Raw genomic sequence first — 25187 nt, forward strand, 5'->3', positions numbered from 1 at the left:
CCAAATCATAGAAAGAAAGGGTTGATTCAGATGAAAATTGAACAGCATATAAAACATATACATTACTCTACAAAATTTAATTTACTGATATATACTGTAACATTGAATTCCGGAAAAGGACTACTTATAGGGGACACAGTTTTGGACAGTTCAACGCCTTTAAAAACTCACCACTTTCGAAGAACTGATACATATCTTCGTTTGATGCATTTGCAAAAATGTTCCAGTGCTGAAGTTTCACATAACTAGATAGAACATAGTTTTCAGCAATGGTTTATTTTCATATCTTTACAAATGGCATTCATTTTTAAAGGGGGACAACTTTTTGAGAATATTTTCTGTATCCAGTCGTATGAGACAGTATGGCAGAACATGTAATGGACACGTAGATTTGTTGTTTATCAAATATTTCTGTGTTTTGATGATATATCCTAAATCTTATTTAAAATAAAGAAACAGAAAACATGAAAATTACTCTGCCATGAATACAGTAACTTCATCATAACCTGAATTTTTATCCGAAGCATGATACAGTTGAAGCACAGCATCTAGTGGTACCTACAGTTCAGTGTATATGTGAAAGAAATTTTACCTTTGAAACATTCAACTATAAAATTTCTGAAAAATATTCAGACAGGCTATAAAGCTGTTTAACTCAAGTTAAGATGTGTAGTTAAAACTGCCAATAAAACTGAGATATTTCATTGCAATAACTGAGCTGCACCAGGAGAAAACCAAATCATAGTGCGTTTGCGATCAGCATGGATCCAGACCAGCCTGCGCATCCGCGCAGTCTGGACAGGATCCATGCTGTTTGCTTTCAAAGCCTATTGCAGTTAGAGAAACTGTCAGCGAACAGCATGGATCCTGACCATGCAGGCACAGGCTGGTCTGGATCCATGCTGGTCGCAAATGCACTATGTTGGTTTTCTCATGGTGCAGCTCAATTTTTAATCCTCTTTAATTTAAATACAAACTGAAAGCAAACTGCAATGAAATTAAACTTTAAATATAACACAAGTGTCAAATTATTTTTAGCACATTATATCGAAGACTCCAGGAACCAGACAGTTACTTAACTGGCACTAAAACCATTATTTTTGTATCATAAAACAGCATGAACCTAGTTATTATTCATAAACCTTGAGACTTGCAGTTCCACATTCAGCTGAATCCAAATGTGCATTATTTTCTGTGGTATACGTGCAGAGGAGAAGTATAAAATTCTAACCTCTGTCATTACCTCTGCGAAATGAAACATTACTGTTCAAGAACAGTTCATGAACAGTGCATGAATAGTTCATGAATGGAGTTCATGAACACGTCATGAATTGTTTGTGAAGATAAAATGGCACAAATTCTTGAAACATTCTTAAATAACCTGTTCATGAACAGTGCATGAAAAGTGAAAGATGACTTAAAAAACTAATGTACATGAATAGTTCATGAACTATTCACTTCATGAATAGCTCTTGATATTTTGTTGAACATGAATAGTTCATGAACTTCTTGCTATGTGTTTTTATTGTGCCATTTTATCTTCACGATCTAGCAGTGAACCATTCATGAACATGATTCTTCATTAGTTCATGAACTACCTGTCATGAGTAGTGCATGAAAGATTCAAGAAAATAACATCATGATTGTTCCTTTAACGTTTTATCATGGACAATTCAAGAACTCTGTGTGATTCTTTAGTAGTATATGAACTGTTCATGAACACTTTTGAAGGACAGTTCATGTCCAAAAATTTATGAACACAAATCAAGAACTGTTGAAGGTTAGCTCATGAACAGTTCTCTAGTGGTTTGAAGTGTTCATGATTTCAAGAACTGCATTTCGCAGGGGTAGACACAAAAAATGACCCTTAAATCTTAAAAGATTTCTCTCAAAGGAGTTATGAGTGTTGAATGTCTGTATTTGCAGTGCCCATGTTTTAACTGGCACCATTTTGTGTGCATGGTTTTCACAGAACTTTGCAAGAATGACATTTACTAAGTGTCTATATTACTAATTCAAGCGTAAAATTTGACATCTGAACAGAATTATAGGGTATTGGTGTAAGCAAGTATACTATACCCACACTCCCACCACCCCATTTTCAAGCAGATTTTTTTTTACCAAGAGAGGAAGGGGCCCAGGCCAGTGATTTGGGGAAAAAATAGCTCGGTATTTGGGCAAAGGGGAATAAAAAACCTGAGGTAAAGTCAATATTTGGGGAAAACTGCATGATTTAAAAGGAATTTTCTGAGGGGAAGGGGCCTATTAACGGCCCATATTAAAGAAGGGGAAAAAAACCCTGTTAAGTTTGAAATTACAAATGTTCTCATATATCTATCAAACCAACACAAAACCACCTTAGATAATCATCATGAAATACCTGGGCTGGCCTGGGATTTGAACCCATGACCTTGTCTTCTACTTGACCACCCAGAGTAAACTGGGTGTGCTTACAGGCAATTTCTCAATAAAAAAAAGAACAAAAAAATAAAAACCTGGACTTGAAACATATAAGTTACATTTCCCTAGCCTAATCCAGCTGGCAGTAGTAACAAATTACCTGCTATGACCACCAGCCATGATTCTAATTATCATTAATATTTCCCCCAAGACTTCCTTCTTATCCATATGCCAATCATTATAATACCTTCTATCTTCCCTTTCATCTTTCCAATTTGGCATGACCTCAACACCTTTTCTTTCCTGCAAAATTTAACCTTAACTTTGTTTTCTCCTACAACATTAGCCTGTTATTTTAGTTCCAATTTAAACAATCTAATGCCAGTAATGGTGTACTGATTGCTTCGTGAATCTGTAATATTATTCAAAGAAAAACACTTGGAGTAGACAATCAAGATGGTCCCCCTCCCCTTCAGAATCCATAATCTCTGCAAGTGGATAAAAATATAATTTAAGATTCAACCTTCCTCAATCAAAATGTCAACATGAAACTAGATATTAAACAAGAGCTCAGTCAGAGCTGTTTGTAAAACATATATGCTCACCCCATGATGGCCTTAGGAAGTAACCAAGTGTGTGATTATCAGTTTCAAATATGCTATAATGACTTCATCTTTGACCTTATAACAACCTTCATCTTTGACCTTATAACAATGAGGATCAGAAGGTAAATCTGCCCTTGACCTCTGACTTCCTGATTCATAAACCAAAAATTAAGGTTATCTACCAAACAAAACAATAATCCTATCAAGTTTGACTGCTGTAAGTCAATGCATGTCTCCAGTTATTGTTTGGAAACCAAGTGCCAAGCAAGGGTGGCATAACTTTAAGATTGCTTTTGAAGAAGCTGTCTACCCCCAAAATATGAGTAAACTGATACATAATATCTGGCCATAGTGCAAAGTGAAGTGTTGGAAGATAGGCAAATTAAAATTTCACTGGGTAAATGATATAGAGCAGACCCTTAATAATCCCTCCTTGACTGTTGTCTTCACCATGTTACCTTAACCAACAAGCCAAAAGCTGAATTCTACACATAATTGACCTTACGCCAGTGTTGATTGACAGGTTCCAACTGACCAATCAGATAACAGAACTGATACGCCTTGTTGTTAGCCGCCATTTTGTCCGTCAAACTTAGTGCCGGACTCGCCAGTCAAAGAATATAAATACCACCGAAAAATCGTCCAAAATGGTAAAAAGGTGACGTTACGACACCTTTACATCAGACACGGGGAAGAGAGTGTAATACTAGAGCGCTTCCCTTTTCCAAATCCACTCCCAGACCTCGAATATTGTCAACGATGTATCAGGCTCTGTGGACGTCCTCAAGAATAGTTGATCTTAAAAATCTTATAAGAGTGTTTAAAAGCAAAGCAATTCGACTTAGCACTCATTGTGTTATAACGTTTTAATTATTTCATTTAAATCAGTGTAAAATTTTATGAACATTAACTTTCTTATTTAACAAAAGTGCCTAGTATTCTTTATTCAATAGTAAAAATATTCCATCAGTTACCAGAGTAACTGGTATGTACTGATAAGACACAAGTATTTGATGTTCTATATTATTTGAATGGTAACGTGTAAATATTATGCCTTAATGTACCGGAAACATGATTTATGCATTTTTTAAGGTTTACATCAATCTCCCACTGGTGTATGTTAAGTCATACCTGGGTGATAATACAACAAATAATAAACATGATAAAAAACTATGATTAATATAAGATTATTTTTAATGAGTCTAATCAACAATTTTCCAGGCGCTCAATGTTTTGACTTAGCACTCGGTGTGTGCTTTCGTTCTAAATTTCATTTTAATAGACAGCGTAAACTTCGTCTAAAATTCCAGAAAAAAATAGCATATTTCGTATAAAGAAGATATGTTCTTAAACAAAAAATTATACATTCATTCTGTATACTTTTTAAAGAAATTTAGTAGGCTCAAACATTGTTTTAAGCTGCGATGCGCCGGTATATGTCTTGAAATATGAGTATGGACTATATCATCGCCTTGGTCTATATCTTATTTATTTATCATTTACACGTTTTAATTCTAATAAGAGAACTTTCTTTACTTGTACTTAAAACACATCATGTCTAAGTATTAGGCATTAAATGCTATGTATCTGAATAATGTTGAACAATGATATGAGCATCTTAAATGAGTTCCGGTATTTCGAAATCCGACGTTTCTTAAATGACACAAGTGACAATTTTTACATGTAAATTACCTTATTTAATTGATCTAATTATTTTGAAATAGGATTCAGAATCCACAGTCTGATTTCAACCTTAATTAATAAAAATCAATGTTCTAGTCTGCTTAATATAGTCATACCCTACATGATTTCCGGGAGATCGAAATTTGACGTTTCTATAATGAAAAAGAAACGGACAATTAAAAAAAACCCCACAAAATCAGCTATAATGGTTTCAGAGATTTCCGTCCTTTTTACGTGTTTTCTGCTCGGCCCCCTGCCTTGTTTAGTTTTCCTCATACTCGGGTGCAGTTCCCGGCTTTTAACAACAACGTATCGTTGTTTTTTGTAGAATTTATGTTTCGCTACAGAACATCCACTTATTAACGTGTTTTGTGTTTTGTCTTTTCACTTAAGAAATACGTGTGAATTGAGGTAGCGTACGCCGAAATCAACTAGAATGTCCGGCAAAATATTTCTGCCGTCACCATTTGATTCCTTTGTTTGTCGGGCCTAGCATGAATTGTTCCCCCTGATAACTGGTAGGCGTGGCTACAGGCTATCTGGCGTAAGGTCAATTCCATTATTGTTAACACCTGTGGTAAACAAGAGGGCCAAAGTGGCCATATATCGCTCACCTGTTACCATTACACTTAAGGACAAGAAGATCAAAGAATCATAATCCAGATCAATCAAAAGAATAGACCATTTCACGGCAAGCGTCTAAGCATTGGAAAAGTCATTATCGGTAGACGCATTCTAAGCGAGAATTCTCGAGACGCAACGAGATTTGAAAAACTGGGGGCTCTTCAGTTATTTACCGATTTTTGCAACAAAGTTTTCTGATGCATAAATCGGTGAAAAAGGGTTTTCACTTCACAAAAAAAACCCAATTGGGTCAGGCTACAAGTTATTTCAAATGATCGGTATTTAAGTCCTTCCCACAATATTTAACATTCATCTTTTTAAATGAACATTTTAAACCATTGTTAACAAATACGTGCAATTCAGATTTTAAAATAATTCCAGTTTTGAAACTTCAAATACAAATGACTTTTAAAAACAGTCTTTGTCTCATTCATCCAGTCAAAAATTACCCCCGCCCGGAATGAATAACACACTGGTTGGATCGTTCGCCCGTCAGTCGAGCGATCACATGTTTGGTGTCTGGTACGGCCATTCTATCCGTAAGTATTATTTATCAATGGGACAAGTTTAAGTTACTGTGGAAATAGTTTAGTGCTTGCAAAAAAAAATAAAAAAAATAAATAACATGTTGAAGAAAACGGGTGTATAACCCTAAACAAACAATAATTATTCCCTTATAAGTTGGTCGAAATATGCACAATCAAAACGACAAGAAGTTAATGTCAGACGTAAAAATTTGCGGACATGAAATAAATAGATTATTGTACTTATCCATTTGATGTCCATTATTTGTGTTGGGTTTACGCCGTTTCTCAACAACCTTGTCACGGCGGTTTGCTTACACAACTACTCTCCGTAAGAATTTACATCTTTCCCACTTCATGCAGTGCTGTAGGAAGTCGGCTCCGAACTAACATCTCCAGATTCCGGAGAAAACTGCATTTAGTTATTTATGAAACAGCTGAAATGGGCTTAAACTTAATACGAAAAAATAAAAACAACAAAAAAAAACACTATCTAATAACGCTACAAGCCGTAATATAAAGGCTGCAAATAAATTAATAAATTCCACAAACAGACAATATGAACTTGGTTGGAAAATGCGGGAAAAAGACATGTTTAATGTTCCTTTAACTTCCTAATTTTCTTAGCACTGTAGCGTGAAAATGAACCTGGTAGTCAAGGAGTTTTGTTATCTTATTCTATTCAAAAACATCTCGGGGATCTTTTTCAGAAAATTTATAAAAATCTATGGAGGAGAGAACGAGCAGTAAAATGTTTAATAAAAAGTATCATTTTTTCATTACGCTTTTTTGGTGTGTGTAACATGCATTCAGGCATACAAGTGTGACAATAAAAATCGGAAAGAAATCGGAGAATTGCTAACAAAATTGAAGTACGCTTAAAATGAAATTTTTGTTGTTGTTTGTATTTTTCCCTAAATCTCGCGTAAAAAGGATGGTAGGGGAAAATTGAAGACAATACAGCGAAAACAAAGTCGGAGAACCCGCATTTTATCTCTCATTTTTCAGGAAAATAAATTTGTATGAGTTTAGTTTTTTTTCTTTTTTTAATTCTATGGAATGGTTTTTACACATTACTTAGTCATTCCGTTCAAAAATAATAATTTCGTAGAAAGATTTTGGCATGGTCTTTGCATGAAGTAAGAATTCCTTCGGCGAATAGTCGGAGTACATATTTGAAACTTACATTACCGTATAGGTTTCAACGGTCCTGTTATAATAAATGAAATATATTTCTTTTTGATTGAAATGGGCGCCCGAAACTAAATTAATCGCTGTAAAAACAGCAACGTCAAAACTATTTAGGCTAAAACGTGATTTTTTTTCGACGCCATTTGCGTAAAAAGTGTGCATTTGACCTTTTCAATAATTGTACATCGGGTGAAGATCAGCTTTTGCTATTAATTAAACAAGTTATTAAGGACGCAACTTTTGTTTGGAATTCCCGCTCATTACACCTGTCAATAATTTACAGACGCAGCGGTTGGTCAGCTATCGTCAGACATTTAAGTAAAGCGTTCAGCTATACAGACTATTTGGTTGTTTATAGTCTCAACGTAGTTCGATCCAAAAATGAAGAAAACTGTCTCAAACTTAACACGCTGTACATAACCTATCTATCTATCTCTTAGCCCCCAGTTTTTGTCTTATCGTTTAATCACGTTAATTCACGGATTACAACGGTAATCAGTTTGCGCATGCGCATATACTGCGTGAAATGGTCTATTATGAGAAAATATAGTTAAAATTTTCTTAAAGTTACTTCAAATAAAATTATTTTCAAATCAGGCCAGTAGTTTTATGCCCAAAGGATTACATCGAGCAAAATTTTGGCTGATGAAGCCCAAAGGACAGGAACAACAAAGCTGCTATTAAGCCGAAAAGGTCAAAATAGCTAATTTTGGCCCTTTCAGGGGCCGTAACTCTGGAACCCATTAGGGGATCTGGCCGATTCAAGAAAGGAACCAAGACCTTATGATGACACAAGTTCTGTACAAGTTTGATTAAATTCAAATCAAAAATGAAGCTGCTATTGTGCAGACAAGGTCAAAATAGCTTATTCTGGCCTTATCTGGGGCCATAACTCCGGAACCCATAAAGGAATCTAACCATTTCAAGAAAGGAACCAACATCTTGGTTCGATACAAGTTGTGTGCAAGTTTGGTTAAAATAAAATCATAAACGAAGCTGCTATTGTGCAGACAAGGTCAAAAAAGCTAATTTCAGCCCTTTCAGGGGCCATAACTCTATAACCTGTTGCGGGATCTGGTCAGTTCCAGAAAGGAACCAAGATCTTATGGTGACACAAGTTTTGTGCAAGTTTGATTAAAATCAAATCATAAATGAAGCTGCTATGGTGCAGACAAGGTCAAAAAAGCTAATTCTGGCCCTTTTATAGGCCATAACTCTGGAACACATAATGGGATCTGGTTGATTCAAGAAAGGAACTGAGATCTTATGATGACACAAGTTTTCTGCAAGTTTAATTAAATTGAAATTATAAATGACGCTGCTATTGTGCAGACAAGGTCAAAATAGCTAATTTTGGCCATTTCAGGGGCCATAACTCTGGAACACATTACGGAATCTGGCCAGTTTAAGAAAGGAACCAAGATCTCACGGTGACACAAGTGGTGTGCAAGTTTGGTAAAATCAAATCATAAATGAAGCTGCTATTGTGCAGACAAGGTCAAAATAGCTAATTTTGGCCCTTCAGGGGCCATAACTCTGGAACCCATAATGGGAGCTGGCCTGTTGAAGAAAGGAACCAAGATCTTATGGTGATACAAGTTGTGTGCAAGTTTGGTTAAAATGAAATCATAAATGAAACCACTATCGTGCAGACAAGAAATTGTTGACGCACAAAAATAGCAAATTCTGGCCCTTTAAGGGGCAATAACTCTAGAACCCATGATGGGTTTTGGCCAGTTTTTGAAAGTTTTGTACAAGTTTGATCAAAATTGCTTGCAAAATGTTGTCTCTATCTTGTTCACAAGAAATTGTGGACAGACGACGGACGACGGACAAAGGGCGATCACAAAAGCTCACCCTGTCACTATGTGACAGGTGAGCTAAAAAGAGGTAGAAAAGACAATGCATACAAATCTTTCCTTTGTGACCTAAATCGATCTCACAATTTATTATTATGCATCCTTGACCCTGAATCTGGAACGTGAAGCAAGTTATCTGAAAAGAGGGTAAAGATTCAGAGCAGACATAAAATAATCTGGAATCCAACTGTTATCTTGACCAAACATGACTGAAAATTGCATTCTGCACTTAAGTTTTATTTCGGTCATTTAAGTAAGTAATTTGAAAATCCTTCCAGTGGGTATAAAAAGATGCAGAACTGACATCAAATAATCCCTACTTGACCTTTGATTTTTATATCACTGTGCGACCTTGACCATGAACCAACATGACTCAAAGTTGTGTTCTTCACATAGTCTTATTATGATCATTGTGGCAAGTGACTTGAAAATTCTTCCAGGGGTTTATTAAAAACAGAGCTCCACAAAATAATCCCTATTTGACCTTTGATTTCTCTGTGTGACCTTGACCTTGAACCAACATGACCTAAAATTGCATTCTGCACACTGTCTCTTGTGACAAGTTATTTGGAAATCCTTGAATGAAGTAAAAAAGATGCAGTGTGGACATCATTTTTGTGATGGACAGACAGTTAACTGGACAAAAAACAACACGGTCTTTCCTCAAATTTTAATGAAGAAATGATTTTAACTTAAATTCTAGTGTTATTTACAAAGTATCATGTAAAAGTCATATTGTAACTACCAGCAGAAACAACCAGTACCACCGTCTAATTAAAATACAGTATCCATTATTGGTGTTATTCGGTCAACAACAAATTAAAAGACTGTTAATCATGGGAAATGTTGAATAAACAACAGATCAATATTCAGGGCTTATCCAGTAAGTATGATATATGTGCAACAGCAGTTTCTGATGTATTTTATTTGCTAAATAACATTATATAGGATTCAGTATGCTGAAAGATACAAGATTCAGTATGTTAAACCTTTAGCCTGCTGGCGGCAAGTGATTCTGCCTTTGCGACCAGTGCAGACCAAGATCAGCCTGCACCTCTGTGCAGGCTGATCATGGTCTGCACTGTTCGCTATTCAGTCAGTAAACTTTCAGTGACCTCTCCTTCATATAGTAAATGGTATTGCTCAAATTGAATGATGGAGCAGTTCATTTTAGAAATTTAGCAGGGTACAGGTTAAAGGTATAAGAAATAGACATCTGAGGCCTAAAAAAGAGATTGTTTGTTTCTGGTAACATGCTAAAAGAATTAGGGTAGGTAGGTCTGTAATTATTTTTTTGAATCTTATTTTATTAAGTTAGACTTTTCGTTAATTATTTTTTTGTGTAAAAAAAATGAAAACAAATAAGGGGGTTATGCCTACAGAGCATCAGTAAGTTGATTTCTAACATCACTGACCATGTTTAAAGCAAAACAAGTGCAGTTTTGCAACTTTTTGTTACAAGGCCAAAAATTTAGGAAGGTCGGGATACCAAAAACAAATAATTTTTAGGCCTTAGTTAAAGTTGGTTAATCAAACTTTGGGCAAGTAATGGATTTGTTTTAAAACTTTAACACTTACTAGTGTTTACTGACTGCTTTATAGACTATACTAGTATTTTTAAATTCTTGGTAATTATTTTAAGTATAGGTATAAATTTGATAAACATACTTTGCCCAAGGAATAAAATATACATAAGATCAATTGCATTATATTTGTTAAAGATTTGCATTAAATACTATAATTATACTTTGCTGAAATTTATTATGAATAAAAATTTGAAAAAAAAAATCATTATTACCTCCTCTTTGCCTTATTGTGTTTGCAAAATTTACCTCCTCTTTGCCCTATTGTGGTTGTGAAATCAAGGCAGTTAAATGAATTCAGAAACCTATCAAGGTTATAACCCTTGATAACCTGTAAGAATATCTCAAATAGTGATTTGCTTTTGAATAAAATCATTGTAGTTCAGATGCTACTATTATATCACTCTGCCTCCCTCAGCAGCATCTGAACAATGATTTTATTCAACAAATCACTATTAACCTTTAGCATGCTAGATAAATTGTCGTCTGCTGGAAATGTCGTCTGCTAAAATTGTAAAGTTCATTCAATTTGCTCCAAAATTGGAAGAAATATTGTCAGAGTAGCAAACAGCTTGGAACCTGATCAGACGCCGATTTAATCGGCGTCTGATCTGGTTCCAAGCTGTTTGCAAAGGCTGTTAAATTCGCCTGCAGCAGGCTAAGGGTTAAATGAGATAGATGTATAATTTCATAATTGATACACCCTTCTTTAACAAGAGAAGAAAGATCTTAATCTGAAGTCAGATCTACAACAGGTTGTTTATTTTATATCTATCTCCAGGAGGAGCCACAAAAACAAACCTCTTCTCATTAAGTGCAGAAAAGTGTGAAATAGCTCACATGTTATCTTATAATGCAAAAAACAAACCTATTTCTTATAATAATGGAACCTATCACTTGGGAAATTAAAACTGGAAAATGATCATTTGCCTCAGAATTGATGTGATAGATAATTTCTGAGATAGGTGCATACAGCTACTGTGGCTGATAACAAAGCTGATAAGCAGTTGGCTTTGAAGCCATATTTTTTGGGTCAGAAGTTACAATCTTCATTATCTCCACTGAGACCCTATCACAGCAGGACTCATTCATACAGTGGTTGTTTTCTTATTTCTTCCATTACTTGGCAACCAACCAAAATACAAAAAAAAACACAAACCATTTTGTTACATTTTTGTGAAGTATTTTGAGAGAGGAAAAAATACAGCCTGCCTCTGTTTTGTTTTATGTGAATGAAGTAAAAACCCTGCTCAGTTTCACTTGCTGATTATCACTTAAAAAAAAAAACAGCAAAGATGCTCTTTTCTTGTGGGGGAAGTAAATATATTTAGCAATAAAAACCCTGACTTCAAAGACCTGATAAACAATTTATAAAACATTAGGCTGTCAGGTAAAAAAAGAATAGGGTTTAAAATTGACAATGAAATTGGGTGTTTTTGTTTTATTTCTCTTTTGATGGAAGATCACTAGTGGCAGTTAAATTTCCATTTTATTGGAGGAATATCACTTAACTGCCATTTAATGCCAAAATAGTAAATATTGAACTGATGACTCAAATGTACAGACTGTACATATATATGGCATAAAGTGTTGTAAAAAATTGCAAACTTGCATTAAGAGACCACCTACACAAAGGACAATTTTTTTTAAAAGAACTATAGTCTCCTAATACAACATAATTTTGTTTACTGACAAAACAAAAAAGGAAATGAACTGGAGAAGAAGATCATACAAGTTATCTCTTAATAGCCATGTTGTTTCGAACAAATTTAAATGCATAATACTACCAACAGTTACAAAACAAGAGGACCATGATGGTCCTGAATCGCTCACCTGTCCCCACATGACCCAGTTTTGAACTGAGTATGATGTCGTTTTTTTCTATTATTTGACATAGTGACCTAGTTTTTGAGCTCATGTGACCCGGTTTTGAACTTGACCTAGATATCATCAAGATAAAAATTCAGACCAATTTTCATGATGATCCATTGAAAAATATGGCCTCTTGAGAGGTCACAAGGTTTTTCTATTATTTGACCTAATGACCTAGTTTTTGAAGGCACGTGATGAAGATCTCATGAAAAGTATGGCCTCTAGAGAGGTCACAAGGTTTTTCTATTTTTAGAACTACTGACCTAGTCTTTAATCGCACGTGACCCAGTTTTGAACCTGACCTAGATATCATCAAGATGAACATTCAGACCAACTTTCATACTGATCCCATGAAAAATATGGCCTCTTAGAGAGGTCACAAGGTTTCTCTATTTTTAGACCTACTGACCTAGTTTTTAACCGCATGTGACCCAGTTTCAAACTTGACCTAGATATCATCAAGATGAACATTCAGACCAACTTTCATACTGATCCCATGAAAAATATTGGCCTCTAGAGAGGTCACAAGGTTTCTCTATTTTTAGACCTACTGACCCAGTTTCGAATTTTACCTAGATATCATCAAGATGAACATTCTGACCAATTTTCATGAAGGTCCATTGAAAAATATGGCCTCTAGGGAGGTCACAAGGTTTTTTCTATTTTTAAACCTACCGACCTAGTTTTTGACCGCACATAACCCAGTTTCGTACTTGACCTAGATATCATCAAGATGGAACATTCTGACATATTTTCATGAAGATCTCATGAAAATTATGGCCTGTAAAGAGGTCACAAAGTTTTTCTATTTTTAGACCTACTGACCTAGTTTTTGACCGGACGTTACCCAGTTTCGAACTTGACCTAGATATCATCAAAATGAACATTCTGACCAACTTTCATACAGTCCCATGAAAAATATGGCTTTTAGAGAGGTCACAAGGATTTTCTATTTTTAGACCTACTGACCTAGTTTTTGACCGCATGTGACCCAGTTTTGAACTTTACCTAGATATCATCAAGATGAACATTCTGACCAACTTTCATAAAGATCCCATGAAAAATGTGACCTCTAGAGTGGTCACATGCAAAAGTTTACGAACGCACGGATGGACGTTCCTACATATGGATACTTATGTGGCTACTCTTTTGTTCTCTCTATTGTTCTTTTAGCCAGGTAAGAGAAAAATAGCCACATAAAAGCCTTACGGAATGAATGACATCAAAGGAATAGTACAGTTACCTATTGTTCCTAAAGCCACCTAAGTATGCAAATGTGAGCTCGGACGGACTGACGGACGGACGACGGACGCTGCGCGATCACAAAAGCTCAGCTTGTCACTTTGTGACTGGTGAGCTAAAATGTCTTTGTTATGTTACATTTTGTTTATTAGCAACAACAGTTTTAAATATTTCAAATATCTAACACTTACCTTATTAAAAATAAGGGTGATGTCTACAGCAATTGCTACTTTATTGTTTGTTTTGGGTTTAACGCCGTTTTTCAACAGTATTTCAGTCATGTAACGGCAGGCAGTTAACTTATTAACCAGTGTTCCTGGATTCTGTACCAGTACACACCTTTCCTTCGCAAGTAACTGCCAAGTTCCCCACATATTATCAGAGGTGGAGGACTTTAAGATTACTAAAAAAATATCAAAAATAACAGAAAAGTCACGATCAGACATAATTATCTTCTAATTCCCCAAATGTGTCTTAGACCTCTGAGATCTTGGGTCTCAGAAGCAACACATTATATAAAAATTCAGAGCTTAATTTACAAGACTGTAGCAAACAGGACACGCAAATTTTGCACACATATTTCTACATAATTCAACTGGCATATGATTTTGTGGCTTTGGTCATTCCATCAGAAAATGGACTGATATTGTTAAAAGTAGATAAATGCAACAGCCAAATTCACGAAAATTAGTCACCCACAAATAATAATGACATTCACCCCAAGCAATAAATTATAATAAATTTATGCAATTATATGTGAATGTATGGAATGTTAATATGAAAAATCTAGATCAGTAATATGTGAGTCAAATTAAGTGCAGGGTGTATTACAGCTCATTAATATGTTCCTTTGATCGCTAAATAATAGCTGCAATAAATAATAGCTGCGGAAACAATTCCATGATCTCATTATGATTTTTCATATACTGAGAATAATACCTACCTCAACCACTGATATAAAATTCTGTAAAGCTGTGTGCTCAGAAATACTTTTATCTGAGCTTTGGCTTTCACGAAGTCATTCAGATGTAATTCAGGGATTTTATCATTAATTTTATTATATTTTTTTCTTGGGTTTAATGTCACAACTGCACAATTATATAGGTAACATGGTGACTTTCCAACTTTTCAAGGTGAAGGAAGACCACAGGTGCCCCTCCAAGCATTACTTCAAGCTTCGACAGACACCTCCAAGCATTATTTCAAGCTGCGACAGACACCTCCAAGCATTATTTCAAGCTTCGACAGACACCTCCAAGCATTATTTCAAGCTTCGACAGACACCTCCAAGCATTATTTCAAGCCGCGACTGACACCTTCAAGCTGCGACTGACACCTGCAAGCATTATTTCAAGCTGCGATGGACACCTCCAAGCATTATTTCAAGCCGCGACAAGACACCTCCAAGCATTATTTCAAGCCTTGACAGACACCTCCAAGCATTATTTCAAGCTTCGACAGACACCTCCAAGCATTATTTGAAGCCTTGACAGACACCTCCATGCATTATTTCAAGCTTCAACAGACACCTCCAAGCATTATTTCAAGCCTTGACAGACACTTCCATGCATTATTTCAAGCTGCGACAGACACCTCCAAGCATTATTTCAAGCTGCGACAGACACCTCCAAGCATTATTTCAAGCTTCGACAGACACCTCCAAGCATTATTTGAAGCCTTGACAGACACCTCCATGCATTATTTCAAGCTTCAACAGACACCTCCAAGCATTATTTCAAGCCTTGACAGACACCTCCATGCATTATTTCAAGCTTCGACAGACACCTCCAAGCATTATTTCAAGCTTCAACAGACACCTCCAAGCATTATTTCAAGCTTCGACAGACACCTCCAAGCATTATTTCAAGCCTTGACAGACACCTCCATGCATTATTTCAAGCTTCGACAGACACCTCCAAGCATTATTTCAAGCCTTGACAGACACCTCCATGCATTATTTCAAGCTTCGACAGACACCTGAGTAGAATCAACAACCTTCTATAAACCACAGTTGGATAGCTTTTTCACACAAGGAAAAATCCTACACCCCTGGAAATAAACCCACAGCCGTGAGGGGCAAGTGATAAAAAGCCAGCAAATTTAACCATACGGCCACAGAGGCCCCAGGCTTTTATAAAACCTAGAGGGATATCATGACACTATTTCACTTGTATGGGTAACACTGCACTTCATGACAAGCTGAAGGTCACTAACACCAAACTTAAGTTCATTGTAAAAATTAAATTCGTATCACTATGTCTTTTTATTTTCAAAATCCAAAATGTATTAGATCTATTAATAATCTGAAAACAGAAAACTAGTTATTGATGATCTACCAATATACATATAGACCAACCTACAGCAAAATAATTATACACAGGTTGCAAAAATTAAAGCATATTGAAAATCTAGGTCTCAAGACTCTAAATTTCACATTAAAAATTTAATGTTGATAAAAACTCAGCCCCAATCTTTCTTTTTTCCAATGAAAAACTTAAAAAAGATCTAAAAATATCCTTTTAATCAATTCCTAGTCATTAAAATTCTTTAAAATGAAATAAAAATGTTACTTTGATAATAGACACCCATTTGTCAGCCCTTAGATAATAATTAATATAAAATTGACTCTAAAGTTTATCAGAGTGAGATAAACCCCAACAGTAACTGCCAATTTATCAAGCCATCTGCAAGGCAAGATAAATAGCTTTATATTTGTACCTGAATCACAGGTAAAAAAAAAGATGTAAAATCTTCAAAAGATGGAAATCAGGACTTCTTTTACTGCATTTGAAACAGTCTGTAATAGTAACTGACAATGGAACACCAAGGGCAACAACTCTTCAAAACTAGACTTGATCTTCAAGTTAAAAGGAAGTTCCAGCTGTGTATAATCAGCTTTTGAAATTTAGATCCCCAAGTTACATAAGCAACAAAAATGCCTAAATGTCTGTAAAGGTATTAATAAATCCCTTGTCTGGTTCAATGATGTACTGACTTGTGTTTTTTGGGTTTTTTTTTAGTAGAACTGAGTCTGGTTTGGAAGCAATTTAAGACTAGTATTTGTCCATCCGAAAAGTGTCACAGAGTTAAAAGTTCAAACCCTACAAGGGGATTTACTACCTCTTCACACAAAATACTCTTTACAAATTTTACCAGGAGGTGCTTCATTTTTCCTAGACACATAGCAAGAACATCTATAAAATGTATTTAGTGAAGGACAAAAAATATTCATCTGACATAGCAAACAGGCAAAATTTTATGAACTTCCATAAGTGCATGCTTTAATTGCTGCTATCAACTTTTGGGGAATATCAGAAATAGTAAAAAAATTGTTTCTACCAAACTGAAATAAGGGTTAAAATAAAGTTTCATGATCATTACAGTAAGTGTACCAGATTAAAATTGAGAAAGTTTTTATTCAAGTCTTGTGAATACTGCCAAGATTTTGTAACAAATAACCATTAATAATGAAAAATGTATAAAATATAATTATATTCAGATACAGGTAGACTAAACATATAAATATTTACGTCAAAATTGACGAAACCGAGTATACAGTAAAATATAAACAGTTTCTTAGCACCCTAATAATGAAATGTTGAAATATTCCTGGCAAATTCGTGCTTGCAATAAAAACATTTATCTTCTTCATGCCAATACAATTTTCGTATGTACTTTTTGTTAAGAAAAAAGAATACTTATTTCTTGTTAAATCCTTTTTTCAATAACTTTTCTCTTGTGTATACAGTGTTTTTTTTTCAGGTCAATTTGGGGCCGAAATTGGGTCCTAATCCCAATGGCAACTAGTATCTTTTTTTCCAAATTTCAAAGTTGAAATTCCCAAAGTTAAAAAGAAAACTTTTTTTTTACTTTTTCAGCCAAGAGTACCTATGAAACCATAAACATTTGTCAAACACAAGACAGTATACTAACTTAATGCATTTATGGCCATTTTTCCTTAAAATGTAATATTTTAATAAAAAAAAATGACTTTTAATAATATGTAATAGTTATAGTATGTATAATGATAAATATCGAATCTTCGAAATATTCTAGTTTATTTATTCTTTTACTTTATAGATGCAGGTATTTGTGATCACTCTATCTCCGTGAACAATAAATTTGAAATAAAATCATGTTTTCATTGGCATGAAAAAATAATACTCCCTCCATAGGACCTTGCCATTGTAAGAAAAAAAGTGTTGCGATAAATATATTCTTTCTCTTTGAACTGTAAATTGGAGCTAAAATCATCTTTTCTTTGAAAGGAAAAAATTATACTCCCTTGATAGGACCTCAATAGAGAAAAAGTGTTCCGATATATATCAGAACAGTTTTACTGTGCTGATATATATCGGAACAGTTTTTTTCTTATGAAACTCATAGAGAAAAAGTGTTCCGATATATATCGGAACAGTTTTGTAAGATATCAGCACAGTTTTGTAGTAATAATGTGTGTTACTATGTATAACATGCTGCAAAGATCAAAGGAAAATTGCCGCACTATGCGATAATCCCTATTTAGATGTTTTACGATGCATTAAGGCCTGGCCTCATTCCCAAATCTGTGGGAAAAAACACTGGTATAATACATGTTAAAGGACAAGGAAAGCCTGACAAAAAGTTAATTTCATATGAAAGCCATCCTCAAGCATTTCATAACGCTGAAAGTATTTTTAAAATCGTACCACTATTGAATTTGAAATTTAAGAAAATTGCTGATCATGGAAGCAGCCATTTAGTGTATTTATGATGTCATTTACACAGCGCTGAATTCTTTATTTAGCAAATAACTTTTTAAATAGATTAATTTTATGTTTCTTGAGAGTAGGATGTAAAACAAGGTAATTTCTTTCATAGCTGGAAAAAATAGAGAAATTATTTTACAACAAGGCAGTCTGAAAGACAGCAAAATCCCCCCACCACTGCTATGGATAGTGAAAGGGTAAACCTTTGATTTTAGCTGTGACCTTGACCTTGAACTGACAAGGCTGACTCATGAATTCTGCACAACGTCTTGATGAGGTGATCATTTGACCCAAGTTTCATGAAAATCCTTCAAGGGGTTTAGGAGATACAGAGCTGAAACCTTTGACCTTCAGTTGTGACCTTGACCTTGAGTTGACATGGCTGACTCATGAGTTCTTGATGAGGTGATCATTTGACCCAAGTTTGATGAAAATCCTTGAAGGGGTTTAGGAGATACAGAGTGGACACAAAATGGAAGGCTCAAACCTTCGACCCTTAGTTGTGACCTTGACCTTGAGCTGGCATGGTTGACTCATAATATCTGCACATCGTTTCGATGAGGTAATCATTTTACCCAAGTTTTATAAAATTCCTTCAAGGGGTTTAGGAGATATAGAGCAGACACGAAATGGAAGGCTCAAACCTTTGACCTTCAGTTGTGACCTTGACCTTGAGCTGACATGGCTGACTCATAAGTTCTGCACATTGCCTTGATGAGGTGATCGTTTGACCCAAGTTTGATGAAAATCCTTCAAGGAGTTTAGGAGATATAGAGCGGACACGAAATGGAAGGCTCAAACCTTTGACCTTCAGCTGTGACCTTGACCTTGAGCCGGCATGACTGACTCATGGGTTCTGCACATCGTCTTGATAAGGTGATCATTTGACCCAAGTTTGATAAAATTCCTTCAAGGGGTTTAGGAGATATAGAGCGGACACAAAATGGAAGGCTCAAACCTTTGACCTTGAGTTGTGACCTTGAACTTGAGCCGACAAGGCTGACCCATGGGTTCTGCACATTGTCTTGATGAGGTGATCACTTAACCCAAGTTTCATGAAAATCCTTCAAGGAGTTTAGAAGATATAGAGCGGACACAAAATGGAAGGCTCAAAACCTTTGACCCTAAGTTGTGACCTTGACCTTGAACCGACAAGGCTGACTCATGGGTTCTGCACATCATCTTGAAGAGGTGATCATTTGACCCAAGTTTCATGAAAATCCTTCAAGGGGTTTAGGAGATACATGTATGGACCGGACACGATTTTGTTACGGACAGAAGGACGGACGTTCCTACATATGGATACTTATTAGGGGTGACTATTGAGGCCAATTTTGACTATTGCAATACTATTGATATTGCTTAAAAACTATTGCGATACTATTCTATTGCAGGTTACTATTGCGATACTATTGCAATAGTTATCGGCCATCATATTTTATACAGTAAAGCTACCAACTGGCATTTTACACAGTGTAAGAGACGGCACTGTTTATAATTGCTGTTAACACACATTTAGATGTTTGTATAAATGAAATGGACAGAAATAATTCTAACATTAAATGTTTCTTGCCTTCCTTGGCTTTGGAACAATAAGTAAAACAATAAACCTATGCAAGGTATACTACGAATCGGCCATTTTGTTGCGAATGTCAACATGTTAATAACCCAAAGCATCGAAAAAGACGAAAATTAACGGATCGGATTAAGGTGTACCAGCACTAAATGAAGGGCCCTACCGAACAGGTTGCTGTATAATACAAGTAGCCTTCTTTCTCCATGTCCACAGTACATTTTCTCATCTAAGATTAACAGGTTATTTAAATATATTTAATCAAAGTTTCTACGAAACTAAATTTATTAATTATCTCCCAGACTTCTCAGTCCTTTATGGTAGTTAAATTCCGTGAGGGTAATTATTGTAATGGAGACGTAAAAATTTTTCGAGGCGCAAATGAAAGCTGGCTCTGTTTCTTGGTTTATAAATTATAAATTATTTCTGTACAAAATGTATTTACTAAAATTTCAAAACTATCGAAACTATCGATTGTTGAAGGAACTATCGGCGATTGTTATTGGATCGTGACTTTTCTATCGATGCATGCTATCGGGACACTTAGTATCGCAATGCATCGATAGTTCGATGTATCGTTACACCCCTAATACTTATGTGGCTACTCTTCTGTTCTCTCTATTGTTCTTTGTGCCACGGCGGGGGATTAAAAATAAGCAAATACAATTCAAATATGTGTCTAGAAATTTAATAAATCTGCCATTTTGTTTTTTGTTGCCATGGGAACAAATTGGTCACCATTTTGATCAAATATTCAAATGCTCATAACTTTCTCATTTTTAAGTCGATTCTGAAAATTCTTTCACTTTTTTAAAATGTGATTAAAGAAATCCCAGCAGATGGAATTAAAGGCGTACGCTAGAATTCCTTGTATATGAGATGGGCGAAAATTTTCCCAATAACAGAATTTCTTTAAACTTTCGATATTGAAGGACAATCATCTAAGAAACAAAAAAATGCAATAAAAATCATAGGTCACCGGATTCGAAAAAGAGTTATCTGCCCTTGAAAACGTCATTTTTGGGGGAAATGCCATTTTCAAGGGCAGATAACTCTTTTTCGATACCGGTGACCTATGATTTTTATTGCATTCTTTTGTTTCTTAGATGATTGTCCTTCAATATCCAAAGTTTGAAGAAATTCTGTTATTGGGAAAATTTTCGCACCAAATTCTAGCATACGTCCTTAACATCAAACAGCATTGCCTTTTCCCTTTAAATATTTGAAAATTAATTGACATAGTAGAAAATATTATTGAATCCATTGTTTATGATTACCTCCCTTTATGGCTCAACAGTTCATGTGCAATATTGGAAACAGTCCTGTTCCAACAATGTAATTCAATAAAAAAAAAAACAGCCAAATGGACAGCTGCTTTATCTTTGTTTTAATTTTCAAAGGAGGGTATAATGTTATAAGGAAGAAAATGACTACAATTACAAATTAAAGTTGCTGTTGTGCCCTATCAAAAATGAACATTTAAATTTTTTTTTTGTGTGTCTGATATTGAAATTGAAACACTTCCTTGTGAAAAATCAAAATCTACACCTCTGTATTCTATTTTTAGACTTTTTGAAAATGGGGGTGTGGAAGTAAAATGAATTAAATGATATCTTTCTGTAATTTGATATATTTTTAATTTTGATATGTTGTTAATAATAATCTCAATGTAATTGGCAAAATAGCAAATGGCAGGTTGGATGTTTTGTTATAATAAGTGTTTGCACAGCAGACTCTTAGTCAAATGGTTCACATGATGATGATGGCACTTTGAGTATAATGTTACTCAATCTTGAAACACTATAGGTTAACATGTAATTCCAGTACTTTAAACTGAAGTAGACCAAACATCTGCCATTTCATTCTAAACTATTTCATAATATACCGGAAACGAATTGGCACCATGATATGTGCATGCGTTTGTTTGCTCTCCTTGAAATATTAAATTTTTTAACCCTTATCATGCTGAACATGACCGATTCTGTCTCATCCGTGCAGTCTGATCAAGATCTGCCCAGTTCGCTATTCAGTCAGTATTTTTTTGGCAAGCACCCCTATTAACAGTTAATGGTACTGTCCAAATTGAAAGATGGACAAGTTCATTATAGAAATTTAGCAGAGTTAAGTGTTCAGCTTATAACCTGATCAATGAAATTTTGTTTTTATACCAAGAAAATTTACCATTGAAAAAATCTAAAGTAAGATAGTTTTCAAACAACAAAGACACAACATCAATCATTTCATGGTATATATTATAACTGACACATTTTCCTCAGCATCTTTTTTTTTTGCTATGAAAAGTTCAAAAGGAAGTACCTTGTAGTGTTTTAAATGTTTCCACATGTGGGCTTCTATCAAGTTTTTTTCTCAGAGATCTTTAGATATACTGGTAGCAATCATATTCCTCCACTTAACAGATAAATCTTGATAAGCCAAATACATTAGATTCAGCCTGACCTGGCTTCTTTGAAGAAAAAAATAAATGCCAGCATTTTGTATCAACTTTAGCATCAAGTTACTTGACAAGCAAGCTCTTAGGGTTGTGCAGTCAGTGTTAGTATTCACTTGTCAAGTGAAATATACATGTAGAGTATAACATGGTACTATAGTATTGTTTTGCCACACTGTTGAACTTTTTTGAAAAGGCATTTCTTAATGATACGTACATGATATATTATCACATCAAAAATTAAGGAGAATGTTAGGCGAAACATTTAAAAAATCTATCATTTAATGCATGATATATTATCACATCAAAAATTAAGGAGAATGTTAGGCGAAACATTTAAAAAATTTATCATTTAATGAAAAGGATTGGAAGCAGAACGCGACCAAGTGAAATAATAGCAAACTGAGCATGTTTTTTTATCTCTTATATTAATGTTGTATCTATATATTCATATCATGCTTAATCATACTTCCAAGTTACAGATGATTATTTTCTGTACTATTATCTTCTGAGACACACTAATGGGCAGTCAGACAGGCAGGCAGAGATGTAACAACAGTGATATTTGCATAACAAACAGAAGCCGACTCCACTAAATTATTCTGGTATTTGTCTGTTAGATTGTGATGGGTCTTATATAATTAAAGTTATAATTTGTTTTGTGGTTTTTCTGAATACATTCTGAGCATGTCACTGAACTCCATGTTAAACTGAAGGATGATTGACCTCAGACACGCTGCCTCTGGCCAAATCATCATTGACATTTAGTATAAAACTAGAAGTGTGTCCACAGGACACTGGTGCCCCCACTCCCTGTCACTGTATGCATATTTTTTACTAAATCAAGGGCTGTAACTCTGGTCTGGCTGTGTTAAATCCCAATTAAAACACATGTGGGGTCTGATGACTCTAGCTATAAGTGAAATACTTTTTGAGATGTGCATGACAAAAATTCGGACGGATCGACAGTCAGGCGTACAAACGAGGGCAAATCTAAGTGCCACCTGCAACCCCCCAAAAAAACTTTGGGGGACACAAAAACAGTCAGTTTGTATAAATGGCAGTGTAGTAAAATACAGTATGTTCTGCCCTTCTTTTGCTTTCCTACTTTTACCAGTTTATTCTAAATATTTTCTCTGAGGAATGGTGATAAGGTTGCATCCACTTTTACTATCTAAGCCATCACTGGCTCTGATTATCTATATTTGATGAAGCAAAAAGAATGTTAAAATAGCCCAAGGATTGGGTTTAAATTAATGTAGTGTAGGTAGACTATGATATATTGGGCATGAGATACAAACTGAACTCCATAAAATACCTCTTACAAGGTGGCTTAATGATTCACTACTACCCAGTAAAGTTATTCAATGAATTTCACTATTAAGCAAACCTTTTGAGGTCTCAGAAACATACATTTTCTTCTTTATTTAAATTTAATTTACTTTTTCTAAATATTATTTAATAATATATAAAATTTATTCTGTTAAAATAAATGTATTATTCGAAATTAACAACTTAAACAAGAAATTTAAACATATAAATTTATTTTAAAAAAATGAAATTTTCTTTCAACATTACAAACAAAAACAGAAGACCTGGTCCAACACTTAGGTGTATTTTAAAAGAGGTATTTAACAAGTATACAAAATACATGTATTACCTTGCACTCGTTATAGATTCCCCTTGGACAGCTTGGCCATTGATGTCAATAATTTCATCATAAAGTTGAATGCCACCATCTGCTTGTACAATGCTGCCTTCAGCGATGTTAACTACCTTAATTGGTGATATTGTATTATAGGCCATTTCATCTACAGGGTCATGTAAATTGTTATCTGTTTTAAGTCGATCTATTGCACTATCTGTCGGACAGATGTTTCTTGCTGTATTGCCTAGTTCTAGACCAAAATTGTCACCATCCACAATTAAAAAATCCAGTGTAAAAATATCTTTACGAGGAGGTTTGGCAGGTGGGGATTTTGCTGACTCCCTCATAGGATCTCGTGCAAGGAGGGTCCCAGTTTTTGACACTGCAGCTAAATTTTCTTTACCTTCAAACATATCCACACCACTTGGCGATTCGTAACCAGCATCATTCTGTGATTTACTACGGCTGTATTTTCCTTTCCCATTTTTACCACAACCTCCTTTTCGATTAAAACGCCAGGATTTCTGCCCTTGTCCTGGCAGAATTTTCATTTTAGTAAAGTAAGATTTAAGTGCATCCATTTTTATGTTTCTTTTAAATGCCTTGTCAGGCTCTATTTACTTTTTCATTAATTATTTCCATTTCATTCATTTTTTACCTTTTATTATCCAGTAAACTTTACAAAAAAAAAAAGAAAAACGAAAAAAAGTTTCTCGTTTTTGTTTGCATTTACATGTATTTAATTAACGTACATGTTTGTCAAAATACACATCTTAAAAGGTAAATATGTCACAAAATTAACACTGCTGTCAAACTAACAATACCCGCTGGCGACTACATTCACTTTACTTAGCGAATTATTGGAGTTACTTCCCTAAATTATTAATCCTTCCTTTACATCTTTTCTCCCTATGAATGAATGATAACCTCCTGTAGACTTCGTCCAGATTATTGAATTTATCGAGCATTTCTTCTTTTTTTCTCACGCATGTACGCATGAATTGTAAACATGCGCGAAAATGTGAAATAATGTTTGGATGCTGACAGCAACATGTGGCGTGTGACTTTTCCGCGGGAAATCGTCGCACTCAACTGTCAATCAATATGAACTGAAACTCGAGAAATATACGAAAAGTGCCTATAAAAGACAAATAGGTATTTTGTGCTTTTATTGAAAAGTTAATGG

The 25187-nt window shown here is 34.8% G+C and overlaps 1 protein-coding gene across 1 annotated transcript in view; it reads right to left on the bottom strand.

Moving 5' to 3' along the window:
- LOC123523044 (uncharacterized) overlaps positions 1 to 24982 on the bottom strand; it is a 138250-nt gene extending 113268 nt beyond the window's left edge. The window contains exon 1 of the mRNA XM_053550333.1: positions 24014 to 24982. Within this exon, the coding sequence (XP_053406308.1) occupies positions 24014 to 24582 (569 nt within the window). The 5' untranslated portion in view covers positions 24583 to 24982. The remainder of the gene's footprint in view (positions 1 to 24013) is intronic.
- Between the last annotated feature and the right edge of the window lie 205 nt (positions 24983 to 25187).

This window comes from Mercenaria mercenaria, chromosome 8, assembly GCF_021730395.1.
Source record: "Mercenaria mercenaria strain notata chromosome 8, MADL_Memer_1, whole genome shotgun sequence".
Classification (NCBI taxonomy): Eukaryota; Metazoa; Mollusca; class Bivalvia; order Venerida; family Veneridae; genus Mercenaria; species Mercenaria mercenaria.